At 42.5% G+C, this 23,368-nt stretch overlaps 2 protein-coding genes across 2 annotated transcripts in view; one reads left to right on the top strand and one right to left on the bottom strand.

Annotated features, from left to right (window-relative positions):
* cnih3 (cornichon family AMPA receptor auxiliary protein 3) overlaps positions 1 to 3,796 on the bottom strand; it is a gene marked incomplete at both ends in the record, with an annotated part of 56,939 nt that extends 53,143 nt beyond the window's left edge. The window contains one exon of the mRNA XM_079290419.1: positions 3,719 to 3,796. Within this exon, the coding sequence (XP_079146545.1) occupies positions 3,719 to 3,796 (78 nt within the window). The remainder of the gene's footprint in view (positions 1 to 3,718) is intronic.
* A 10,922-nt stretch (positions 3,797 to 14,718) lies between these two features.
* On the top strand, positions 14,719 to 16,033 carry LOC306793485 (ciliary microtubule associated protein 1B-like; the record flags this gene model as incomplete). The annotated part of the gene is made up of 6 exons (XM_079291131.1): positions 14,719 to 14,830; positions 14,924 to 15,127; positions 15,309 to 15,410; positions 15,508 to 15,629; positions 15,721 to 15,861; positions 15,941 to 16,033. The coding sequence occupies 6 exons, from the start codon at positions 14,719 to 14,721 to the stop codon at positions 16,031 to 16,033; spliced, it is 774 nt and encodes a 257-aa protein (XP_079147257.1).
* Positions 16,034 to 23,368: the final 7,335 nt, after the last annotated feature.

The raw sequence follows: 23,368 nt of genomic DNA, 5'->3' as shown, positions 1-23,368 counted from the left end.
TATTAAATTCAGGTCACAGTTCACAATGTATGTTAATTTAAATGGCTTCGTAATCGCTGACGTGATATCTCCCACGGGTGACTGAGTGTGGTCTTGTATTTTATTTGATGAACAGTACAATTCTGCCAATCGCTGCAGCTTGTGTGAAGGGTACCGTCAACCATCATTGTCTTTATCATCAATAATACATGTATTGTTTTGAATGGACATATATGTCTTGCACAGACAGTCACTTAAGGAGTTACGGCCTTAAATATGTCAGATGGATGTAAGGAAAGAAAGAAAGTTAATGCTCACATTTAAATTCATACAATCAGGGGTTTTGCTCTTACAGTCTTACTTGGTCTGGTATGACCATTAGCTCATGTTGGCTAATTTCAGCTAATGTTAGAAAAACGTGACATACCGATGAATAACAGCTGAGCCAAATGAATGTCTAACTGACATTGTGAATAAAAACGCATGGGGAAACGCCTGTTGTGCTGCGTCTGTCTTTTCTTCCCATTATTTGTGCCTGACGTTACAAGGCAACCAAAACCTGCTCGCTGCGATGACATCGATGAAGAAATTGTAGTAATCAGTATGGCGATAGCATAGGATGTCGCGCGCCCGTTGTTGAAAGTTACGTGGTATCGTGTCGGTATTGAAAGGGATCAAACAGAACTTTCATCATGGAGTCGGCTGTTTGTGTCCTGTGTAAAACCAAAGTCAACGTCGACTTGAGGCAAGTAACACATTACTTAAGAGTCTGCTTAGGGCGGTTATTTATTTACGCTAGTTGCGTTCTTACGATATATCTTTGTTACATCGTTGCGTTATGTTGCTGCGTTATATCGTTAAGTTACATTGTTGCGTTACATTGTCATATTATGTTACGTTACTTTGCTACATTGCCTTATTACTTTGTTTTTTTACATCATAGTTTTAACCTCGAACAAGTGGATTGTTGCCTAAACCTAACCAAGCGTTTTACAACCTTAAGGCAAGGCAAGTTTATTTGTATAGCACATTTCAACAAGGCAATTCAAAGTGCTTCACATAAAACCATTAAAAGCATCAAAACATAAGGCAAAAGAAAAGGAGATTTAGAAACAATTAAGAACATTGATTAAAACACTAAAGCAGTGTAAGAAATAAAATACAGTAGTATAGTAAGATGCAGAAATTTAATAATATCCTTGAATCTGGTTCAAGTAAAGGCGGCAACAAACAGAAAAGTCTTGAATCTTGATTTGAAGGAGCTGAGGGTCTCAGCAGACCTGCAGCTTTAACCACGTGGCATTGTGTGTTTCTGCAATCGTGATACAAGACTGCTATGAAACATGTATTTTTGTTTCAGAAACCTTGACTTTTCAACATATCCCGTGTTTTGCAGAAATATACAACAATATAAACATGTTTTACAGTTCATGGGTTGCTCGTCAAATGTGCATGTCGTTCCACCTATTCACCTCAGAGATACATTATATCATCTTAATTTGTGTTTCATCAAAACGGCTGCTCTTGTTCCAAATGTTCTGTACATTCAAAATACAACCCACACATGTGTGTTCTCTGAGACGTCATAATATGATTGTGAAATCTGTAATATTCAGACAATAATGTCACAATATCTGAAGAAAAAGTTCCAGATGTAGCCTCTTCAAGGGCCCGTCAGAATGATCTAACGAATGGCTTCACTCCAAAGATAATGTAAAAGAGTTTGCTCAAATATTAGTAGGCACAACTCTGTCCTCCCAAAATATCCATATGCGAAAACATATGCCCATGGTTCCCTCCTCATTGCCCGACCTGTTCTTACTTCACACCTTAGCCCGCCGTGAGTCCAGGGATGGTCTGACAGAAAAAGGATTCACTATAATAGATATTCCAAAGAAAGCAAACACATCCTCCCCTTTTTATTTATAAGGGTCTTAACTGAATGGCCTCGCAAACAAGTGGAACGGAAGAGGAATCGGTTGTCCTTCAAAACAAGTTGAACAAGAAATGTATCTGCTCCTCAAAATGGGTGGAGAGGTAGATAAGCAGCTAATTAACTTAGCAGTATATGGTTTGATTTATGATGTCCAATTAGTGACAGAAGTCCTTCTGTGTGAAGTCATTTCTCATTCCCTGAGTTGGATGACTCCGGCGCTGGTGGTACCTGCTGACAGGTCTGGTAATATGTTTGAGTCGGAACAGTCCATTACTCTTTTTCTCCCGTTGTCTTTTCTCTGTGGCCTGGCTGTTTCATAGCCTCATTATTTTTATGTTCATTTACACTTAGTCACTTTATTTATAGCTTGATTTTCTTTAGCCTGGGTAGTTTGGCTCAGCACACTTGTTCACCAACCAGCAGCTGGTCAGTGCATTGCAATGTAACCTTTTTGGTCAAGTGGCAGTTCTTTGAAACAAGGAGAGTTCTTGAAATTCAAGAAATTAAAATTTGCGCTTTGTCTGTTGACACATTTTGGACAAAAATAAGGACTTTATGTGCAGACATCGTTACAGCCAGAATGGCCCCGGCATTTGGCAGGTGGCTGGTGTGAACGTGCACCCTCGGCTCCGTTGAACGCTTCCACCTGCTCCACACATTCCCACCTCAGCCGTCTCCGTAACTATGTCTGCTCGGAGCTGCCGGCTTATTGCAGCGCGTCGCCTCGAAACGGGAATCAGCGGAGGAGGCATCTCTGACGTTTCTGCCGTCTTAAGCAGAATGCAAAATGAAGGCTGGTGCGATGGATGTGTGGATTATTGCTGAAGCTACAGAAATAGCGTGTTTCCGTTGTGATCCTTCCAACCGGCGCTGAATACATCACAGACTGAACTGAAGGAGCCGTCATGGTTGCTGTTCCTAGTATCTTTCCATATCAGCTTAGTAGTAGCTAGCATCATAAAGGTACTTCTTTTAGTTTGTTGGCTTTTTTTTTTTGCATGCCCACTACAGTATTAACTGTACTATCATGGGTGTCTGCACTCTCACTGCCCTGGTCTCTTTCTTTCCGCTCTGTGAGCAGGCACATAGGTCCACTCTCTGACGGACGGGCAGACCCGACTGTTGGGCGTAATTGCCGGAGGATCAGTCATCCCAAGTGCATCAGGTCTGCCGCTGTTCCCATGCAAAAAGGCAGATTCGGGACAATAGGCTGGAAGACCTGACCCAAATCTGTCTTTACATAAGGCCCCTTTCTGCATGATGGAGATGTGGCTGAGGGAGCAAATAATTAGATTATTCAAATATAATAAAGCAGTCGGTCACATTGGACGCCGGTGTATATAGCTGAGCAGTGGGTTGATTAAAGGCAAAGGAAGCAGGGCAGGGTGGATGCGAGGAGGCTGGGGGGGGGGGGGGTTCACTATAATATTTTGTGTATAATTGATGTGGAAGGAAGGCCATTTAATTAATCTAGGATGCTGCTCAGGGTTGCACATAGCTGCATATAGTGAATTAGGTCAGCAAAGTATAGCCAAAGATGAGGGAAGTGGTGAAGACATGAAGATACAGGTGCGCACCTGTCGTATCAGTGAGGGAAACGTCTTCCAAATAAATCCTGCCAGTGTTTAACAGCGTGAATTCTCCCCCAACAAATACACACTTGAAGAGGAAAGGGGCTTTTCTGACTCCGTTACGCACAAATGTCACACCTGCGCGTTCAATAAGGAAGCGATGATCGGATCCATTCGCCGGTTATTAAACACATAGAAAAAAGCCATATTATGCTCATTCTGAGGTACTTACGTGCCATATTGCGAAGAAGATCAGGGACACGCAGAGGACCAGAGACAGCATGTAGCAGAAGGCAGCAAAAGTGAACATAATTGAAAGGGGAAACGGCGGATAATTTCCCAAAGAAGCACGATCCCGCTGGCAAACATCTAAAACAACAAAAAGAGAGGAGGAAAAAAAGAGGAGGAAGGGGAGGGAGAGACAGGAAGAAAGTTCTCACGGTGCCATGAGACGCCGATGCGTTGCAGGCACCATGACTTCGTCCCCCTTTTGCAACGTTTGCAATCAATTGTTGCAGGAAAAAAACTCCTCTCCAGACGGATTGTTCCGCGCGTCCAGGCCGCGGCGGCGGCGGCGATGTGACTTCGGGAGTCAGAGCTGGTCTCAAATCAGTGCGTCGGGCACGATCGGCGTCGTAGAGGTGTAATCATAGAAAGAAAAGAAAAAAAGGCTCGCGCTCTTCTCCGAGAAGGAGGTTATGAATGTGAGGTGGCTTGTGCGCAAAGCCGTGCAGGTAATCCATTCAGCAAGCAGCAGCTCTGTGCTCCGTGTCTGTGCTGGGGTGATGGTGTTATGAGGAGAGCTCCCCCCGCCACCTCGTGCCACAAGGCGTAAAAGAAAATCGTGATTTCTCTTCCTGACAAACCTATCAGCAGCAGCGAGCAGGGGGGCGCGCGTGAACAGGTGGATTTAAAAGAGCCGCAAAACCCCGGTGCGCTTGCGTGCGTGTGGTTATAGTCAACTGTGACTCTTTGACCATCATTTCTGAGCGTTTGGACCTGAATTGCGCATGTTTCTGGGTTGAGTGATGGATGCACCCTGTTAGAAAGACAGCCCTCTCTTTATTTGTGACTTTAACCTGATCAATACCACGTGATTTGCAATGTACAAAATGATTAGACTGACCACTTCATGCATTGTAGCCTACTGTACATGCCTCAGAGTGAAAGCAGACAGTCCAGAACTACACACAAAATGATCCACACTCCCAAAAGATAATCAACGTACAGAAAATGATCCCTTGGGGGGGGGGGGGGGTGAATAAAATAAATACAGTTTCCATAATGATTTCAAAGAAACAGAACCCTCTGCTTGGATTGAGGCATGCAGTATGTTTGAACTGTGATGCTGGTGCCACCGCCTGACGCTTTTGTAAATTGCAAGTGCCCTAGAGCAATGGTTTAAATTTCACAGAGGCATAATGCTGCGTCGAGACACTTGGGGAAGGTGTGTGCCTGCTCTGCAAAATCAATAACACCCTCTGAGTTTATCATATCCTTGTGAGCTGCAGCGTATTCAGAACATTACTGTTACAGTGTGTTTTTGTAGAGGGTTGAAAGCAGCTGACTTCAGAAATAAGTGAAGAGATGGACAAGTCACACAGAGAACTCAAATGCATTTCCTGCAGAAAATGCACGTGAATCCTGACAGATGACGTTAATTGCAAGGCGTCGCTGAAAATACTTTAATAAATGAAAGCGCAAAGCATTGCACTGTACTGCTGACAGACGTAATTGTAATACTGCCCAAGGTGAAATGAATGAACGTGTTATCCAGAAAGTTTGGAATAAACCCTCAAAACTATGAGTTGTTTGACAAAAAGCAGGATTTGGCTCAAATAAACCTTTGAAATTACAAGTCGTCAGACAGAAAGTAGTCCTGATTGGACTAAAGAATAAGCTTTGAGGAGATAAATCAGGTAGGAAGGGGGCGTGTCCATTAACGACTTATAGTCTTGTCTGACACACAGACAGGTAGCCAATGAAGGGAAGCTAAAACAGTTGGAAACAGCCCCTTCACAGCAGTTATTCAAACACATGTGGTATTAGGCTAAACACAGGTGTGATTAATGACATTAATTATGGCCCCGTTACATTTAGGCCCTGGTGTTGCGCATGTTGGTTCACTGGAATGACTGTGGGACCATCATTCATTTCATCAATCAATCACGCCTGTGTTTACCCTGCTGGGACATGTCAAAATGTGATGTGATTCTCGCTGCAGTGTTCTGGACCATTTATTTTAGTACACTGTAAGAAAAGTCAGTGAATTTTACGGTGATAAACTGTTAAATCACAACAGTAAGAGACCGTAAATTGTAAATCGGTTATATTCAGTTTATCGGACAGTGAAACACCGTAAATACAAATATCAGCTAAAACAATAATTTGTGCATGTATTTCTTGTATAGAATACATTTTGTCACTGTTAAATGTACTACGCATTGTACTGATAACGGAAATACACCGTAATATGAAAAATAATCCATACCGTATATTTTGCATTCATTTCTTTTAAAACATACATTTGGTTACTGTTAAATGTACGGACCACTGTGCTGCCAATGGAGAAATAACACATTATACATTTAACAGGCAGCCTCGTATGTTTTGCATTTATTATTCGTATAAAATACATTTTGTCACTGTTAAATGTACTAAACATTGTACTGATAACGAAAATGCACCGTAATATGAAAAAAGATCCATACCGTGATTTTTGCATTCATTACTTTTAAGAAATACACTGTGTTGCTGTTAAATGTACGGACCATTGCACTGCCAATGGAGGTAAAACGCATCATACATTCAACAGCCGGCCCCGTATTTTTTGCATTTATTATTCGTAAAATAGTCGGTATCTCACTGTTAAATGTACTAAACATTGTATTGTAACGGAAATACACCGTAATATGAACAAACATCCATACCGTGATTTTTGCATTCATTACTTTTAAATATTACACTGTGTTACTGTTACATGTACGGACCATTGTACTGCCAATGGAGGTAAAACGCATCATACATTCAACAGCCGGCCCCGTATTTTTTGCATTTATTATTCGTAAAATAGTCTGTATCTCACTGTTAAATGTACTAAACATTGTATTGTAACGGAAATACACCGTAATATGAACAAAAATCCATACCGTGATTTTTGCATTCATTACTTTTAAATATTACACTGTGTTACTGTTACATGTACGGACCATTGTACTGCCAATGGAGGTAAAACGCATCATACATTCAACAGCCGGCCCCGTATTGTTTTCATAAATTTTTTGTAAAATATTCAGTTTGTCACTGTTAAATGTACTAAACATTGTACTGATAACGAAAATGCACCGTAATATGAAAAAAATCCATACCGTGATTTTTGTATTTATTACTTTTGAAAGCTACATTTGGTTACTGTTAAATATATGGACCATTGCACTGCAAATGGCGGTAAAACACATCATATATTCAACTGCCAGCCCCGTAGTTTTTGCATCTATGATTCGTAATATATGCAGTTTGTCACAGTTAAATGTACTAAACATTGTTCTGGTAACAGAAATACACCGTAATATGAACAAAAATCCATACCGTGATTTTTGCACTTATTACTTTTAAAAGATACATTTTGTTGCTGTTAAATGTACGGACCATTGCCCTGCTAATGGAGGTAAAATGCATCATACATTCAACTGCCAGCCCCGTAGTTTTTGCATCTATTATTCGTAGAATATGCAGTTTGTCATTGTTAAATGTACTAAACATTGTACTGGTAACGGAAATACACCGTAATATGAACAAAAATCCTGACCGTGATTTTTGCATTCATTACTTTTAAAGAATACATTGTGTTACTGTTAAATGTACGGACCATTGCCCTGCCAATGGAGGTAAAATTCACAATACATTCAACTGCCAGCCCCGTAGTTTTTCCATCTATCATTCGTAAAATATGCAGTTTGTCACAGTTAAATGTACTAAACATTGTACTTGTAACGGAATTACACTGTAATATGAACACAAATCCATATCGTGATTTTTGCATTCATTACTTTTAAGAAATACAGCCAGCCCCATATTTTTTTCATTTATTGTTCGTAAAATATTCAGTTTGTTAAATGTACTAAACATTGTACTGGTAACAGAAATACACCGTAATATGAACAAAAATCCATACCGTGATTCTTGCATTTGAATGGGAAATTCCAAACACTTTTCCCATAGTGAACTATGGATTTTTTACCTAATTCAGCCTAAATACCCATAGAAAACAATGGGCTAGGACCCTGGCATTTTTACAGTCAATCGACCTTTGGCCAAAGATCAAGTGGTATGAAAATCAATGGGCAATTCCAAACACTTTTCCCATAGTGAACTAAGGATATTTGACCCAATTCAGCCTAAATACCCATAGAAAACAATGGCTAGGACCCTGACATTTTCACAGTCATTCCACCTTTGCCCACAGATTAAATGATGCGAATATCAGTTGGAAATTGATTGTTTATTTCACCTAACATCAAGGATTCTAACCCAATGGTACTTATGATCCGAAATGGCCTTTTCTCTCAATTTTTACACTTTAAATCAAAGTAGAGATTTGAATCCTTTTCCTCCTTAAAGAGGGGCTAGTGATTATGAATTCCCCCAAATTTTGCGGCCGTAGATGCAAGCTAAGGTCCCCAAACACAGCCCCAAAGGTCAAAATTGAGGCATATTGCCTTATCTTTCGGCCTGTTTTTGGAACGTGAGAAACGGCCCATTAAATCTGAGAGAAAGGTTGAAACTGCCTGAATTTTGCATAAATAATTCCCCTGTGATAACATGATGCAGGATCTAAAGCAAGATCTCTGCAGACCCTTGGGAAAGCTAACTTCTGTTAGCAGCATGCTAATGACTTGAATCCAATTGAGCCTTAAAGAGGGTCCTCTTTTGTCCATCATATGTGAATATTAGGACAACAAGCCATTTCCAAGTTTTTTCAAATGCACCCAACAGAGATGATTCGAACCAGATGGCACTTATTTTCCCAAATGGCCGAAAGCCAGTTTTCACCAGTCTTTTCTCTAACTTTTTATACTTTAAATCAGGGTAGAGATTTGACTCATTTTCTCCTTGGGAAACCCTCATCACCATTACCTACCTATAATCTGGACTTCGTAGCTGCAAGTTAAGGTCCCCAAAAACAGCCCCAAAGGGCTTAATTGATGCCTTATTCCCTTATATGAGTGGATTTTTTGACATATGCAAGAATTGCCATAATCTCTCAAATATGGGTCCCAGAACCCACAGATTAGCGAGCAGCATGTCCAGCGGCGTTGGCAGACCTACAGAGCGGCCCCGTCTGAAGTCACGTTAACCTAATTCATGATATAGATTAGACCGGACCGTGTACGTTTTAGTGATCTGTTTTACCGTTAATTCGGAAAAACCAAAATACGGAAATACCATGGTATTCTGGTTTTTCGTTTCAAACCAAGAACGGGAAACCGGAAATGGGCGGTCGTATTTCCGTTTTTCGTTCTGAATTCAAAAATGGAAAAACCAAGAACCAAAGTCAAATAAGGTCCGTGTACGTTTTAGTCATCTGTTTTACCGTTCAGTCAAAAAATACGGAAATACGGAAATGCCATGGTATTCTCGTTTTTCGTTTTTGCAAATCCCTTTTTTGTTTTTTCATTTAAAACGAGACACAGAGCACAGCAGGTAACCGGGAAAGAAGAATATTTCAAGAACTTTATACATTAATTAATTAATCTGGGCCGATGGGAGTGCGTTAGCATCAGTAGTTGACTATATGCTGTTTAATATTCATTTATCTATGTACACAGCAATAATTAAGTTTTCGATTAATCGGTGCATTTGATGCAATACAGTTCGTGATATAGTTTAATCAAAGTCATTTTCGTGTTCAGAGTTGTAGGCACTGATATTTATTTTTCCACCGTATTTTGCTGTTGATTTAGTGAACGTGAAGTAGATGCAAAGTCAAAGTGTTTACCAGTTTTACCAGTAGATGACAGTATAAGTGTATTTAAACCATAGATTTAGTCATATTTACCGGTGCCTCTAGGTTATTGATACAGATGTATTTAATGCTGATTATTTCATCTGATATTTGATGTTCATGGTTAATTTGCATTAGTTGTATACATCATGTATTTACATGTTATATTTGTGTAATTTAAGAACTCAACATACATGGAAGAGCGAGCTTGTGATCATGAGGCATGGCATACATTGCCAATAATTGTACTATTTGCAAATATATAAAATATATAAAAAAAGAGAGAGAGAGAGAGAGAGAGAGAGGGGGGCGGCAGTGGTCGGAGCACCTGTTGGAGGTTGAACTTTTGAACCCACTTCAGCGCGCTTTCTACGCGCCCTTTCTACGCGCTCAGCTCTGCTCTGCTCTGCTCAGCACCTGCGCTGCTCGTCAGAGAGGCTGCAGTGATCAACCAACACATTAATTTAAAAAAAGCACTGGTCGCAGGTTGAACTTTTGAACCCACGTCCGCGCGCTTTCTACGCGCTCTTTCTACGTGCTCAGCACCTGAGCTGCTCGTCTGCTCTTCTGTGGGGATTATCCTGAACACTATTGAAGAACAACTGCCTGACTCCTAGGAACAAAACACTTCTTCTGGAGGTAAGCATATCTACATAATGCATTACAGTCGGAGAGGAGAGTAACAGCTTTTTTGAACTGACGTTACCGTACGTTTTTAAAATCAGGATAAGGCTCTCTCTACGAGGACAGTTGGAGGGCTGCTCAGAAGATGTGAAGGATATGGTGCACCTTCTTCTCTCCTATTTTGATGAAAAAGAGGAGAACCTCTTCCACTATGTGGCAGAAACATGTCTGGTAAAAGAAGTAGAAGTGGAAAGCTTACCGGTGACACCATGCATCATTGTATGTGGTAAGTTGATATTTATTTTTACTGAAGAAACCGTAACTAATGTAAGGAAATATTGCATGGAATGCACCGTCATGCTATAAAGTGCTAGGTGTGTTTCTTCCCAGTAGTATTTTCTTCTCTATAACGGTGTAATAGATTCATTAAGTTTGACCTATCAGCTTCTTTCCTGAGGCTTCACTGGGACTCTTCTACTCCAAAATGAATGAAATGGACCAGCAAACACCAGCATTTTGAGCTAAAAAAGGTTTTGAAGAATACATATTTGTTGTTCATTCTGTTATTGTTGTTTATTCTTCAAACACCTGTGCCAGCTCAAAATGCTGGTGTTTGCTGGTCCAGATCCACTTCACTTTTTTTTGGATGGTAATGGCTGGTTTGCTGTAATTATTTTCTACGTCTATTTTGTAGGAACCTCCTGCTATGCATCGAGGCAGTTCATGCTAAGTGTCGACGGCAAGGTTGTGAATGACCAAATCCCAAACTTCATTTCTGCCATCTGTTTGATGTTTGGAAGCTATTACTGCCTCAATATCCACTATCCTGTGGTTCTGGGCTCCACACTTGAGTTCCTTCAGAGGTAAAGTAATGTATATATTTTTTTTAATTTAATTTTTTTTTAATTTAATTTTTAATGAGCGGATGGATAAAGGTGGTCCCACTAGGTGAGGGGCTCAGGGCTAAGGCAGGGGGAGGCAGCTGTCCCAGCTCTCTGGTGAGCAACCGTTCATCGATGGAGTGAGACTGAGCCAGAGAGGGGGGGTCAGTGCTGGTGCTAGACGCCCCCTCCATGGTCCCAACAGAAAGGAAGACAGTGGATTTCCTCCGTTCTTCCACCAAAAGGGCATCTCATACACTCAACATCCCCAAATCTAGCATGACAACAAACAATAACTGTGCTAAGAGGTCTAGGTGCCCAGCGAAAAAGGCACTTCCCAAATACAGCTCTAACAGTGAGGTAACTGTGATTCTTAATATCAGAAAATGTAGCAAACAAATAAAGCTTTGATATGAATGCTTTAAAACTGATTGATGTAATATAAAGTTTGGCAGAAATCCACATTATCCTGGCCCAACCTCAGTCGCCCGTGCTGTTGCTAAGGCAATGGCAGACAATGGTCCTCGAGGAGAAACCATCCTGCAAAGATCGGCTCTGCTGCAGGTGAAAAACACTGAGTGTACATCAGAACATGTCACTTTGATTTTGAGCTCTAAAGCCACCGACTTAATACTGTTACTCGCCTTTTAAACAGGAGGAACTGAACAGCAGTGAATGTGGCTGGGCTCTGCTGGTCACCGAATCAGATCCTCAGGTCCTCAGGTGTCTGCTGTGGACCTGGCTGGACAAGTTGAGGGTCAGTGGCAAAAAATACAACTTGAAGTTTTGATTTTTTTTAGTTTTCACTTCCCGTGCTTTCTCTCAGTCCTGTCTGTGTTTCTTCCAACCTCATCCAGGAGCCTGTTCTGAGTGCAGAGGATGTAGGCCGTTTGAGTTGTGGAGCAAACAACAGGACGTCTCTCAGTGTGCTCAAGAAGGTGACGAAGGAATAATCATTTGACTCTTGAGTATTCTTCTTAAGAACTCTTAACCTCTTTGGCGAAGATTTAAAAAGTTATTTTCAATATTACATCATTACAGTCACAAAGACACACCATCTATTGTCTCCTGAGCTGTGTGAGCACAGTGACCAGCTTGTGTCCACACAGAGAGGATGCAGTGCTGCAACGATTGGTGCGAGCACTTACAAGGGTAAGACACATGTGGAATCAAAGTATGTTAACGTGTGTGTGTGTGTGGTTCCATTATAAATCATAATTAGCCTTTTTTTTTATCAACAGCAACCCCTGGAGGAAATGGGAAGCCTTGCAACCTTGATTAAGGTCCTGAAAACGAGTTTGAGAGAAACCTTTCACATCTGCACACACCTCGGGAGGGCCTGCAGCACCAATGCTACACTGTGAAGAGTCTATATCTAATAAACAAAAACGAACAGAGCCGTTTTATTTAAAAAGTTATTTCATCTTCGGCACCTGATTGTGGGCAATTATTTTACATTCATAGTGTTAGGTCCGGGAGTTAAGCCTCGATACAGGACTATAAAATAAACCAGCTCTCCGTTTAAAGGGGCAGGATCACCAAGCCTGTCGGGTTTTTAATCACCTGACGGGATACCCGGTGATCTGTTTAAACTGGTGGTCGAGGGAAGTCGCCTGGCTTACTCACTGCCGTCCCTCCTGACGTCTACCCTGCTTCCTCTGGCAGCTGCACACGGCAGAGAGGCCCTCTTGGCAGAGAGGCCCTCTTGGCCGAATGCAGCTATCAGTCGCGTCAGTTAATGGCAGCTTTTCTCTGATGGATCTCGGCTCTTGGTAAGGTGCCAGAATAGGTTTTGATAGCTATGATTAAGCTATGAGGGTTTGTTATGCGGACTAAGAACTACAATAACCATTCAGAACTCCATCGTTGTTAGGCACACAATAACACTTAAATGCCATGAGTACTCTTTACTACTTTACGAATAAAGTCTCAGGACTACTTGCTTTAAATGCAGTTTAGATATTTATTCTTCAGATTCAGGGTCCTGGTATTGTGCATGCTCACTGTTACATTGTCATGGCTTCCTGGGACACTTGAATATGCCAATAACTGGGCAGAAATATGCCAATAACAACAAAAGGAACATAGGAAGAAGATAGGCTTTTGAGTTTACATCCCTATCCCTTTCCAGCATGCAGTTATGAACAGTTGGTACAAAGTCAGTGGATAAAGAAGATTGCAGAAAAATTCTACTTTCAGTCCGCTGGGTGCACCTAAGAGAGTGAGGGACCCTAATCCTAAATTACTTATGACACCAGTCCTGAATATTTTGCTGGTACTTCAACTAGAAGTAAAGCCCCCCCATTACAATTCAACAGTGACACTGATGCAATGTTTACTGTCGGCTACCTACAGTAGTATGTAAGCTACCGTACCCTGGTACTAGCAGGTCAAATCCAAACAGTATATCCACAGTTTGATTCTTTGGCCTGTTTCAGACTTTCATGCCTCATAAATCATTTACACCATCTGCAGCATGCTGCGTTTTCAATAAGAAACATATTCGGAATTGCTGTTGACACTGTCAGAAAGTTGTCTCCATGGTAAGTTGTCATAGTAAAGTTGACAGCAGTGTTTTGGTTCAATGCTCATGCCAACTTCCAGAGACAGCGAGAGAGAGTGAGGCACTCGCAGCAGGATCAGGATAAAGAAGGTAAAATAATGAATGTATTCATTTAGTAACTGAACTAAATTGAAAGCGTGTCAGTTTGTATGCATTTGGTAGACTTCTTCTGGTTTTGTTATGGAATACTCTGGGTGTTTGATGTGTTCACTGGTTTTGGTGTCGCATTGGCTGATGTTTACCTACAAACGACAAGTGTACAGGCATCTATTCCATCTACTTTGCCTAAAATGTATTTAACTAAGTGACAGTGGACTACTGCAGTCATTTTCACTGCTGTGTAATGTTACTTGTAGTTTCAGAAGCCACTAGTAGAATGATTCATGATTTAACGCGAATTGCATGTGACAAGTATGGGAAATAATCAACCACAGAAACAGAAAGACATTATTGTTACTAACCTGAATATATACCTAAGATGTGCATATGTTTTTCATTAAATGGTTTTGATGATTATTGAATGTTTAAATGTTGCACTTCCATCAGTAACTCCAGGCTTTAACAGCATGCCATCAAAGTCTTTGCCATAATACCCACTCTTTAAGAGCCTGTTGCAAAGAGTCCCAATTATTTGCAGCAAATAATCTAAATAAATATTTACCAAGTTAAGAGTGGACTCTAAAGAACCCCAAGCATCAGACAGACCCTTATTCACCCGCCCGTACTCTCAGGTCAAAGGTGTTAAATGATCTGTCTCTCCCAAGACATACCTGTTTATACTGGCGTTTGGGTAAAATGCATGCTCTGGGCCTGCTTTTAATCTACCGTATGTTATAATTGTGTATTTTCTGTTTATTGTGCCTTCTTAAATACATTTCATGTTTTACAATCTGTCCTTGGAAATGATTGGCCCTTGTATGGTCACATTGTGTTATTTATGTTTGAAATACCGCTCCTGTTAAGCACTTTGTGACTTTAGTCTGTGAAAAGCGCTATATAAATACATCTTACTTACTTACTAATTCTAAAGAGATCTAAAGAGAGCTACACATCCAATTTAAAGACACCCTGAGTAAGGGAAACATTGTTGTTTTTCTTGATAACTTAAAAGCTAATTCATCAACATGCTTTCGGTCACAATCCATCTTTCTCTCAGGATAATGGCAAGCTCTATAAATTGGGTTGGGACCTGGAGGCCCCACAAGCCAAGAGGGCCGATAGCTGCCCTATATGGTAATCCAGGACCCAAGTATGCACTGCCTGGACTCATAGGTATGGCATCAATCACCAGCAAGCCTTTTTCACCACCGACACAATTGTTAATTTTTATAACTGACATTATTTGTCTTTTTTTCCCCCGTAAAGATTTTCCTAACCATGACCCTACTAAACACAAAGCACCAACATTTAGCTTTGGGACACGTCGTGAACGCAGGTATGATTCAGAGAGCCCTGGACCAAAATACCTCATCCCTTCCAACATCACCAGACTGGGCCGAGATGGCACTCCTGCGTTCTCACTCCACAGCCGTCAAAAGGAGCTTCAAAAGTTCCAGGGCCCTGGACCAGGTGAGCAGAGCCCCTTACAATTACACAGATTTGTGAATATGAAAATGGAGTACTGCTGAGCCCAAATCTGAGACTATTCACTGAACGCTGACAATATGCCGCTTTCATTGTGACGCACACTATTATCATTTGAATTTACCTGTAAGCAGTGTTTTCATTTAACTTTCTTTGGTGTTTTCAGGAAGCTACTCCCCAGAGCATTCAGAAAAGTTGCGCTTCCACTCTGCTCCTGCTTATTCTCTGACTGGGAGGAGCAAAGACTTCAGCAAAATCCAAACACCAGGTAAGATGTTGTATTTGGTGTCAGCTGTATTTCAGCTGTGGGTTACAAAGTTCCACGCCGCATACAATATAAACTTAGCTTGTCGCTCGAACTGCAGGTCCAGCCTCCTACTCTCTGCCCCCAGTGCTGGGGCTCAATACTGTGTTGACACCTACAGCTCTCACCTATTCATTCCGTGGCCGCAGCAAAATTGGAACCACATATGAGGACCTGAAGAAGGTATGTGAATGTCAAACGGCCGTTAAAAAAAAAAACCATCTAGAAACCTTGTGATTTACTTGTTCTCAATACATTTTTGTTACCCATCCAGACTCCTGGCCCTGCTGCCTACAAAGATGTTGACCCTCGTATTTGTGGACAAAATACTCCCCGTTTTAGCATGACAGGACGCAACTTCCCACCTGGGGAAAACACAAAGAAACCAGGACCTGGTACATACTATCCTGAGGGGGTAAGAAACATTTATTTGGATCATCAGGCCCCAAATATTTTTGTATTTTGTTCCTTGACTGACATTATTCTCTGCCCAGGTAACCTCCACAAGAGCCAAAGCTCCAAGCTTCTCTTTTGGAATGCGTCACTCGGATTTCATCGTACCCCTAATTGTAGAGGTGCCTGAATAATGTCAAGTATGACATCTTGGAAATTCCCACAGTAAAAAACAAAAAGCACAATAAAGAACAAAAAGCAAACTGTGCAGGTTTAATGAAATCTGATTTTATTGCAATGCCTAAAGGCCATTTTGTATCAGTACTTGTCACTTTTCAGGGTATGAACACAAAGTATTCCTTATTTGAAATTTGACGTATGCAACGTATTTTAGACCATTCTGTTTGACCATGTTTTTTTTCAAGGTATCTATTCCTTGTTGTTTTAGAAAACTGATGATTATTTTTCATTTGATAATTAAAATTTTCAGTAAGTAACTGTTATAAATGACTGCAGTTTCATTTGTCATCGTACAAGGCACCAAAAGCATAACTAGAAGTATAACTAGAAAAAAGTAATATTGAATGTAGCCTGGGCTCCAAGGGATGCAAGAGGCAAGTTTATTCATTACAAAAGTCTTTCTTGTAGCTGCCTTTAAGTTTATTTTTTATTTTTTATTCATTCTGCTGTTTTTTAAATTATTTTTATTGTTATTTATTATTTGTTTTGTTTTGGTGTCTGACGGGCCTAGTTTTTGTATCTGTGTATGGAGTTGGTGTGTTTGGACGAATAAACATTAAAATGACAAAAACAAAAGAAGAAAATACATGCATTTCCTGCAGAAAATGCTGAAAGATGAAAACTGATGAAAAACATTTTATTTGAAATGTATAACTGGCAGAGTTGGAAACTAAACTGCATTATCGAAAGAAGCTAAGAGCTGAATTACAATGCAGGAAAAGCTGAAGCCAAACGATTTTACTGTCAAAGTAATAGCAGTAAAAGTGTTAGTATTAGTAGCAGTAGTAGTAATAGCAGTAGTAGTAATAGCAGTAATAGTGGTCCTAGTAGTAGCAGCAAAAACATTTCTGTTAAAAAAGGTCATAAAAGAAAGAAAAGCGTGCAATTTCCAAACACCTTTGGACTTTATGTGCTTAAATAGGTGAAGAAGGGAGATGTACTCCAATGGTCTCCCTAATGGTAGAAAAGACATGGCATTTTTTGTGTTTCATTCAACAAAAAGAAAACAACTAACCTAAAGTTAACCATATGTGAGAATCGAAGACCATTCTTGACAGGCACATGTAAGGACAGCAAAAACCGTGACGAAGTGGTCCATCAGGCGTCCCCGTTGCATAGAAACGAAAACAGACATAGGCGTCTTGAAACATGCACGCTTTTAATATCTGGCTTGCCTTGATGAGTGCAGTGTATCTACTAGCTAGTGATGGCGAGATGAAGCCTCATGAGGCCTGGCAACACTTCAGCCAATTGGTTCGAGAAAGGGTTCATTACTCGATGCTTCATGTGCACACGATACCACCTACTGGCCAAGTGTATAATCACAGGCAGCTGTATCTGAACCACATAATGTGATGCATTGAATTGTTGTGTCTGTTATGGCTGTTGGGAATGACTGAATTACAAAAATGTATGACCAAATCATTTCTGTACATAAATGATCACATATGTGCATAATAAAATATTTTTATATATTTTTTGAATGTATTCTGTGTGTGAATTTTCCCAAAATGGGAGTATCATATGATATGGCAGGTTGTGTAATGATGTTATTATGTCACTTTAGGAAAATGGCATGGGCTTAAGCAGGCAGAGGACAGTGAAAGTGCTTGTGGAACTAGGAAGAGGGGACTGAATATGTTTGTGGAACTTGGACAGTGATGTACAGGACACGGGACATTTTATTCATTTTTATTCAGAAATAACAGTTTCTCAACAGTGTTTGGTTTTAAACGATTCCTTTTTTTTTGACACGACCTCTCCGGCCTTTGAAAACACCCTTTCACAGGGTACAGAAGATGCTGGCGTGCACAAAAACACAACCTCCACAGTGGCATCTGCTGTTACATTTTGAGTCTTCCGTGCCTCCATGACGCTGGTGTCTAAACGATACACCAAACTAATACTGAAGGGCTGTGTGTCCTTCACTGTCATGGAGACGAGGGCTTCATCCAGCTCTTGTTTTCTGGTGGCTGGTTAAAAGAGAATAAATACAGTGTCTGTTACCTGTCTTTATTTGCACAATAAACAAAAGTGAACAGGGACAAAGTGTGATGGTGCATTTGTAATATTGTAATGACTTACCATGGCTGGCTGAAGCTCCAGTTTCCTCCTTATTCTCATGCAAGGCACGGTAATGCCTTAGCATGGATGAGGTGTTGTTATTGTACCCCAACTCCTTGGAGCACAATAAACACCTCACCTTTGAATAAAATAAGAAACTGTGAAAAATACAGTTCTTGATAAGCAAACCTAATGTGTCTGAAATAGAGTTAGCTTTAGCTTACCTTATTAGGAGTTATCAAATCAAAGTGTTCCCACACAGGGGAAATCCTCCTCTTCCGAGCTGGCTCCATCACCTATCCTTCTCTCCTCACTCTCCTAACTCTCCAAACTATCTCTCTCTAAACTCTCCAAACTATATAAACGCTATCCAAACTATCTCTCTCTCTCTCAACTCTCCAAACTATCCAAACTCTCAACTGACCGCAACTCTCCACCAACAACCCACATTTTGAATGGAGCCTGAGTGGTTTATATTGCTGTCGAACCTCCCGGCAAACTCTGAACCACTTCCCGAAGCAGTCACGTGGTACAGCCGGGCAGCGAGGCTTCGGACGTCATCATTTATGGCCCCTCCCCTAAATGAAGCAAGCCTCGATACGCGCTTCAAGGAAACGCCCCCTCCATTACTCGACACACGCTTCGAAGCGTCGGCACATCTCGTAACATCACTACTACTAGCGAACCTCTCTTTGTGATAGACAAAACATAATGCACACAAGACAGACAGACTGCGGCATCTGGATAAGTACCATTGTTTAACAAAGTCTTATCAACGCGACGTCAGTTTGCGACGTCAGCCGATCGGTAATTAGCAGCCGATGGAGGTGCATTGTGAAGTTAACAGTAGCTAGCTACAGCTATAGCTATATTTTGAACAAACCTCGCAGAGCACGTCCTCAAACCAGTTTCCCGTCTTCACTTTGTAGCTATAACGTCCCGAATGAGTCATGCTGGAAAATAATGCCGACAACTATCCGTATGCTAATAATATAATACGTTAAACTACTTTTGGTGTTTGCCCCAATAGACGTAGAATTTGCATGTGTATGGTGGTTTCTACGCCCTTGCCCTGCACGAGTTCCCTCCTCTGACTACGGACTCCCAGCTTCCTACATCATCCCAGTTTCCCGTCTTCACTTTGTAGCTATAACGTCCCGAATGAGTCATGCTGGAAAATAATGCCGACAACTATCCGTATGCTAATAATATAATACGTTAAACTACTTTTGGTGTTTGCCCCAATAGACGTAGAATTTGCATGTGTATGGTGGTTTCTATGGTAACTGATGACCAGTCATCTTCTGTCAGTACTCGCGAGAGGGCGTGCTAGTCCAGCAACTGATACCAGACGCTGTGCTGCTGTTTTCCCTCCAATTTGCCTGTCACCTGATCCAGCTCACTTGTGCATAGTGTCTGTTTCACCCTCTTTTTTCTAGTTTTAATTGATCTACTAATAGTACGATGTCAGCCAACACGTACTAGAAGTTTTTTAGAACTTTTTTATAACTAGAACTGTTTTTGCATTGATCTGCTATGGCTTCACTCACCCCTCCATCCGACTGTGTCAGCTGCGCCCGCCTGGTGGATAAAATCACAGAGTTGGAGGGAAGAATATCCACGCTCTACAGGATCCAGTATGCCGAGAGCCTCATGGACACCATCATTTTCGGTCCATCACAGACTGACACAGCCAGCGACCGCGTGCATGAGTCCATCGCTTCCAGTCCTGCTGCCGCGGCACCTCCTCCGGTCGCAGCTCCTGAGGCCTCCTGGCTACGGCTCGGAGCTAAGCCCAAAGCCCTGGTCAGCTCTACTCCATCACATCACGAGCCCTGGTCCCTGGTCTGTGCTCGCGGCAGCCGGAGAGGGAGACGCTCATCTCCTACACCCCATGGCTTCGATGTCCAGCTGAAGAATGGATTTGACGCCCTTGCCCTGCACGAGTTCCCTCCTCTGACTACGGACTCCCAGCTTCCTACATCATCCCAGCTGCCCGTCTTCACTTTGTAGCTATAACGTCCCGAATGAGTCATGCTGGAAAATAATGCCGACAACTATCCGTATGCTAATAATATAATACGTTAAACTACTTTTGGTGTTTGCCCCAATAGACGTAGAATTTGCATGTGTATGGTGGTTTCTACGCCCTTGCCCTGCACGAGTTCCCTCCTCTGACTACGGACTCCCAGCTTCCTACATCATCCCAGCTGCCCGTCTTCACTTTGTAGCTATAACGTCCCGAATGAGTCATGCTGGAAAATAATGCCGACAACTATCCGTATGCTAATAATATAATACGTTAAACTACTTTTGGTGTTTGCCCCAATAGACGTAGAATTTGCATGTGTATGGTGGTTTCTATGGTAACTGATGACCAGTCATCTTCTGTCAGTACTCGCGAGAGGGCGTGCTAGTCCAGCAACTGATACCAGACGCTGTGCTGCTGTTTTCCCTCCAATTTGCCTGTCACCTGATCCAGCTCACTTGTGCATAGTGTCTGTTTCACCCTCTTTTTTCTAGTTTTAATTGATCTACTAATAGTACGATGTCAGCCAACACGTACTAGAAGTTTTTTAGAACTTTTTTATAACTAGAACTGTTTTTGCATTGATCTGCTATGGCTTCACTCACCCCTCCATCCGACTGTGTCAGCTGCGCCCGCCTGGTGGATAAAATCACAGAGTTGGAGGGAAGAATATCCACGCTCTACAGGATCCAGTATGCCGAGAGCCTCATGGACACCATCATTTTCGGTCCATCACAGACTGACACAGCCAGCGACCGCGTGCATGAGTCCATCGCTTCCAGTCCTGCTGCCGCGGCACCTCCTCCGGTCGCAGCTCCTGAGGCCTCCTGGCTACGGCTCGGAGCTAAGCCCAAAGCCCTGGTCAGCTCTACTCCATCACATCACGAGCCCTGGTCCCTGGTCTGTGCTCGCGGCAGCCGGAGAGGGAGACGCTCATCTCCTACACCCCATGGCTTCGATGTCCAGCTGAAGAATGGATTTGACGCCCTTGCCCTGCACGAGTTCCCTCCTCTGACTACGGACTCCCAGCTTCCTACATCATCCCAGCTGCCCGTCTTCACTTTGTAGCTATAACGTCCCGAATGAGTCATGCTGGAAAATAATGCCGACAACTATCCGTATGCTAATAATATAATACGTTAAACTACTTTTGGTGTTTGCCCCAATAGACGTAGAATTTGCATGTGTATGGTGGTTTCTACGCCCTTGCCCTGCACGAGTTCCCTCCTCTGACTACGGACTCCCAGCTTCCTACATCATCCCAGTTTCCCGTCTTCACTTTGTAGCTATAACGTCCCGAATGAGTCATGCTGGAAAATAATGCCGACAACTATCCGTATGCTAATAATATAATACGTTAAACTACTTTTGGTGTTTGCCCCAATAGACGTAGAATTTGCATGTGTATGGTGGTTTCTATGGTAACTGATGACCAGTCATCTTCTGTCAGTACTCGCGAGATGGCGTGCTAGTCCAGCAACTGATACCAGACGCTGTGCTGCTGTTTTCCCTCCAATTTGCCTGTCACCTGATCCAGCTCACTTGTGCATAGTGTCTGTTTCACCCTCTTTTTTCTAGTTTTAATTGATCTACTAATAGTACGATGTCAGCCAACACGTACTAGAAGTTTTTTAGAACTTTTTTATAACTAGAACTGTTTTTGCATTGATCTGCTATGGCTTCACTCACCCCTCCATCCGACTGTGTCAGCTGCGCCCGCCTGGTGGATAAAATCACAGAGTTGGAGGGAAGAATATCCACGCTCTACAGGATCCAGTATGCCGAGAGCCTCATGGACACCATCATTTTCGGTCCATCACAGACTGACACAGCCAGCGACCGCGTGCATGAGTCCATCGCTTCCAGTCCTGCTGCCGCGGCACCTCCTCCGGTCGCAGCTCCTGAGGCCTCCTGGCTACGGCTCGGAGCTAAGCCCAAAGCCCTGGTCAGCTCTACTCCATCACATCACGAGCCCTGGTCCCTGGTCTGTGCTCGCGGCAGCCGGAGAGGGAGACGCTCATCTCCTACACCCCATGGCTTCGATGTCCAGCTGAAGAATGGATTTGACGCCCTTGCCCTGCACGAGTTCCCTCCTCTGACTACGGACTCCCAGCTTCCTACATCATCCCAGCTGCCCGTCTTCACTTTGTAGCTATAACGTCCCGAATGAGTCATGCTGGAAAATAATGCCGACAACTATCCGTATGCTAATAATATAATACGTTAAACTACTTTTGGTGTTTGCCCCAATAGACGTAGAATTTGCATGTGTATGGTGGTTTCTACGCCCTTGCCCTGCACGAGTTCCCTCCTCTGACTACGGACTCCCAGCTTCCTACATCATCCCAGCTGCCCGTCTTCACTTTGTAGCTATAACGTCCCGAATGAGTCATGCTGGAAAATAATGCCGACAACTATCCGTATGCTAATAATATAATACGTTAAACTACTTTTGGTGTTTGCCCCAATAGACGTAGAATTTGCATGTGTATGGTGGTTTCTATGGTAACTGATGACCAGTCATCTTCTGTCAGTACTCGCGAGAGGGCGTGCTAGTCCAGCAACTGATACCAGACGCTGTGCTGCTGTTTTCCCTCCAATTTGCCTGTCACCTGATCCAGCTCACTTGTGCATAGTGTCTGTTTCACCCTCTTTTTTCTAGTTTTAATTGATCTACTAATAGTACGATGTCAGCCAACACGTACTAGAAGTTTTTTAGAACTTTTTTATAACTAGAACTGTTTTTGCATTGATCTGCTATGGCTTCACTCACCCCTCCATCCGACTGTGTCAGCTGCGCCCGCCTGGTGGATAAAATCACAGAGTTGGAGGGAAGAATATCCACGCTCTACAGGATCCAGTATGCCGAGAGCCTCATGGACACCATCATTTTCGGTCCATCACAGACTGACACAGCCAGCGACCGCGTGCATGAGTCCATCGCTTCCAGTCCTGCTGCCGCGGCACCTCCTCCGGTCGCAGCTCCTGAGGCCTCCTGGCTACGGCTCGGAGCTAAGCCCAAAGCCCTGGTCAGCTCTACTCCATCACATCACGAGCCCTGGTCCCTGGTCTGTGCTCGCGGCAGCCGGAGAGGGAGACGCTCATCTCCTACACCCCATGGCTTCGATGTCCAGCTCAAGAATGGATTTGACGCCCTTGCCCTGCACGAGTTCCCTCCTCTGACTACGGACTCCCA

This window comes from Melanostigma gelatinosum, assembly GCF_949748355.1.
Source record: "Melanostigma gelatinosum genome assembly, chromosome: 19".
In the NCBI taxonomy this organism is placed as follows: domain Eukaryota; kingdom Metazoa; phylum Chordata; class Actinopteri; order Perciformes; family Zoarcidae; genus Melanostigma; species Melanostigma gelatinosum.
Note: the sequence above shows the minus strand (reverse complement) of the source record. Positions and strands in the feature narration are given on the sequence as shown.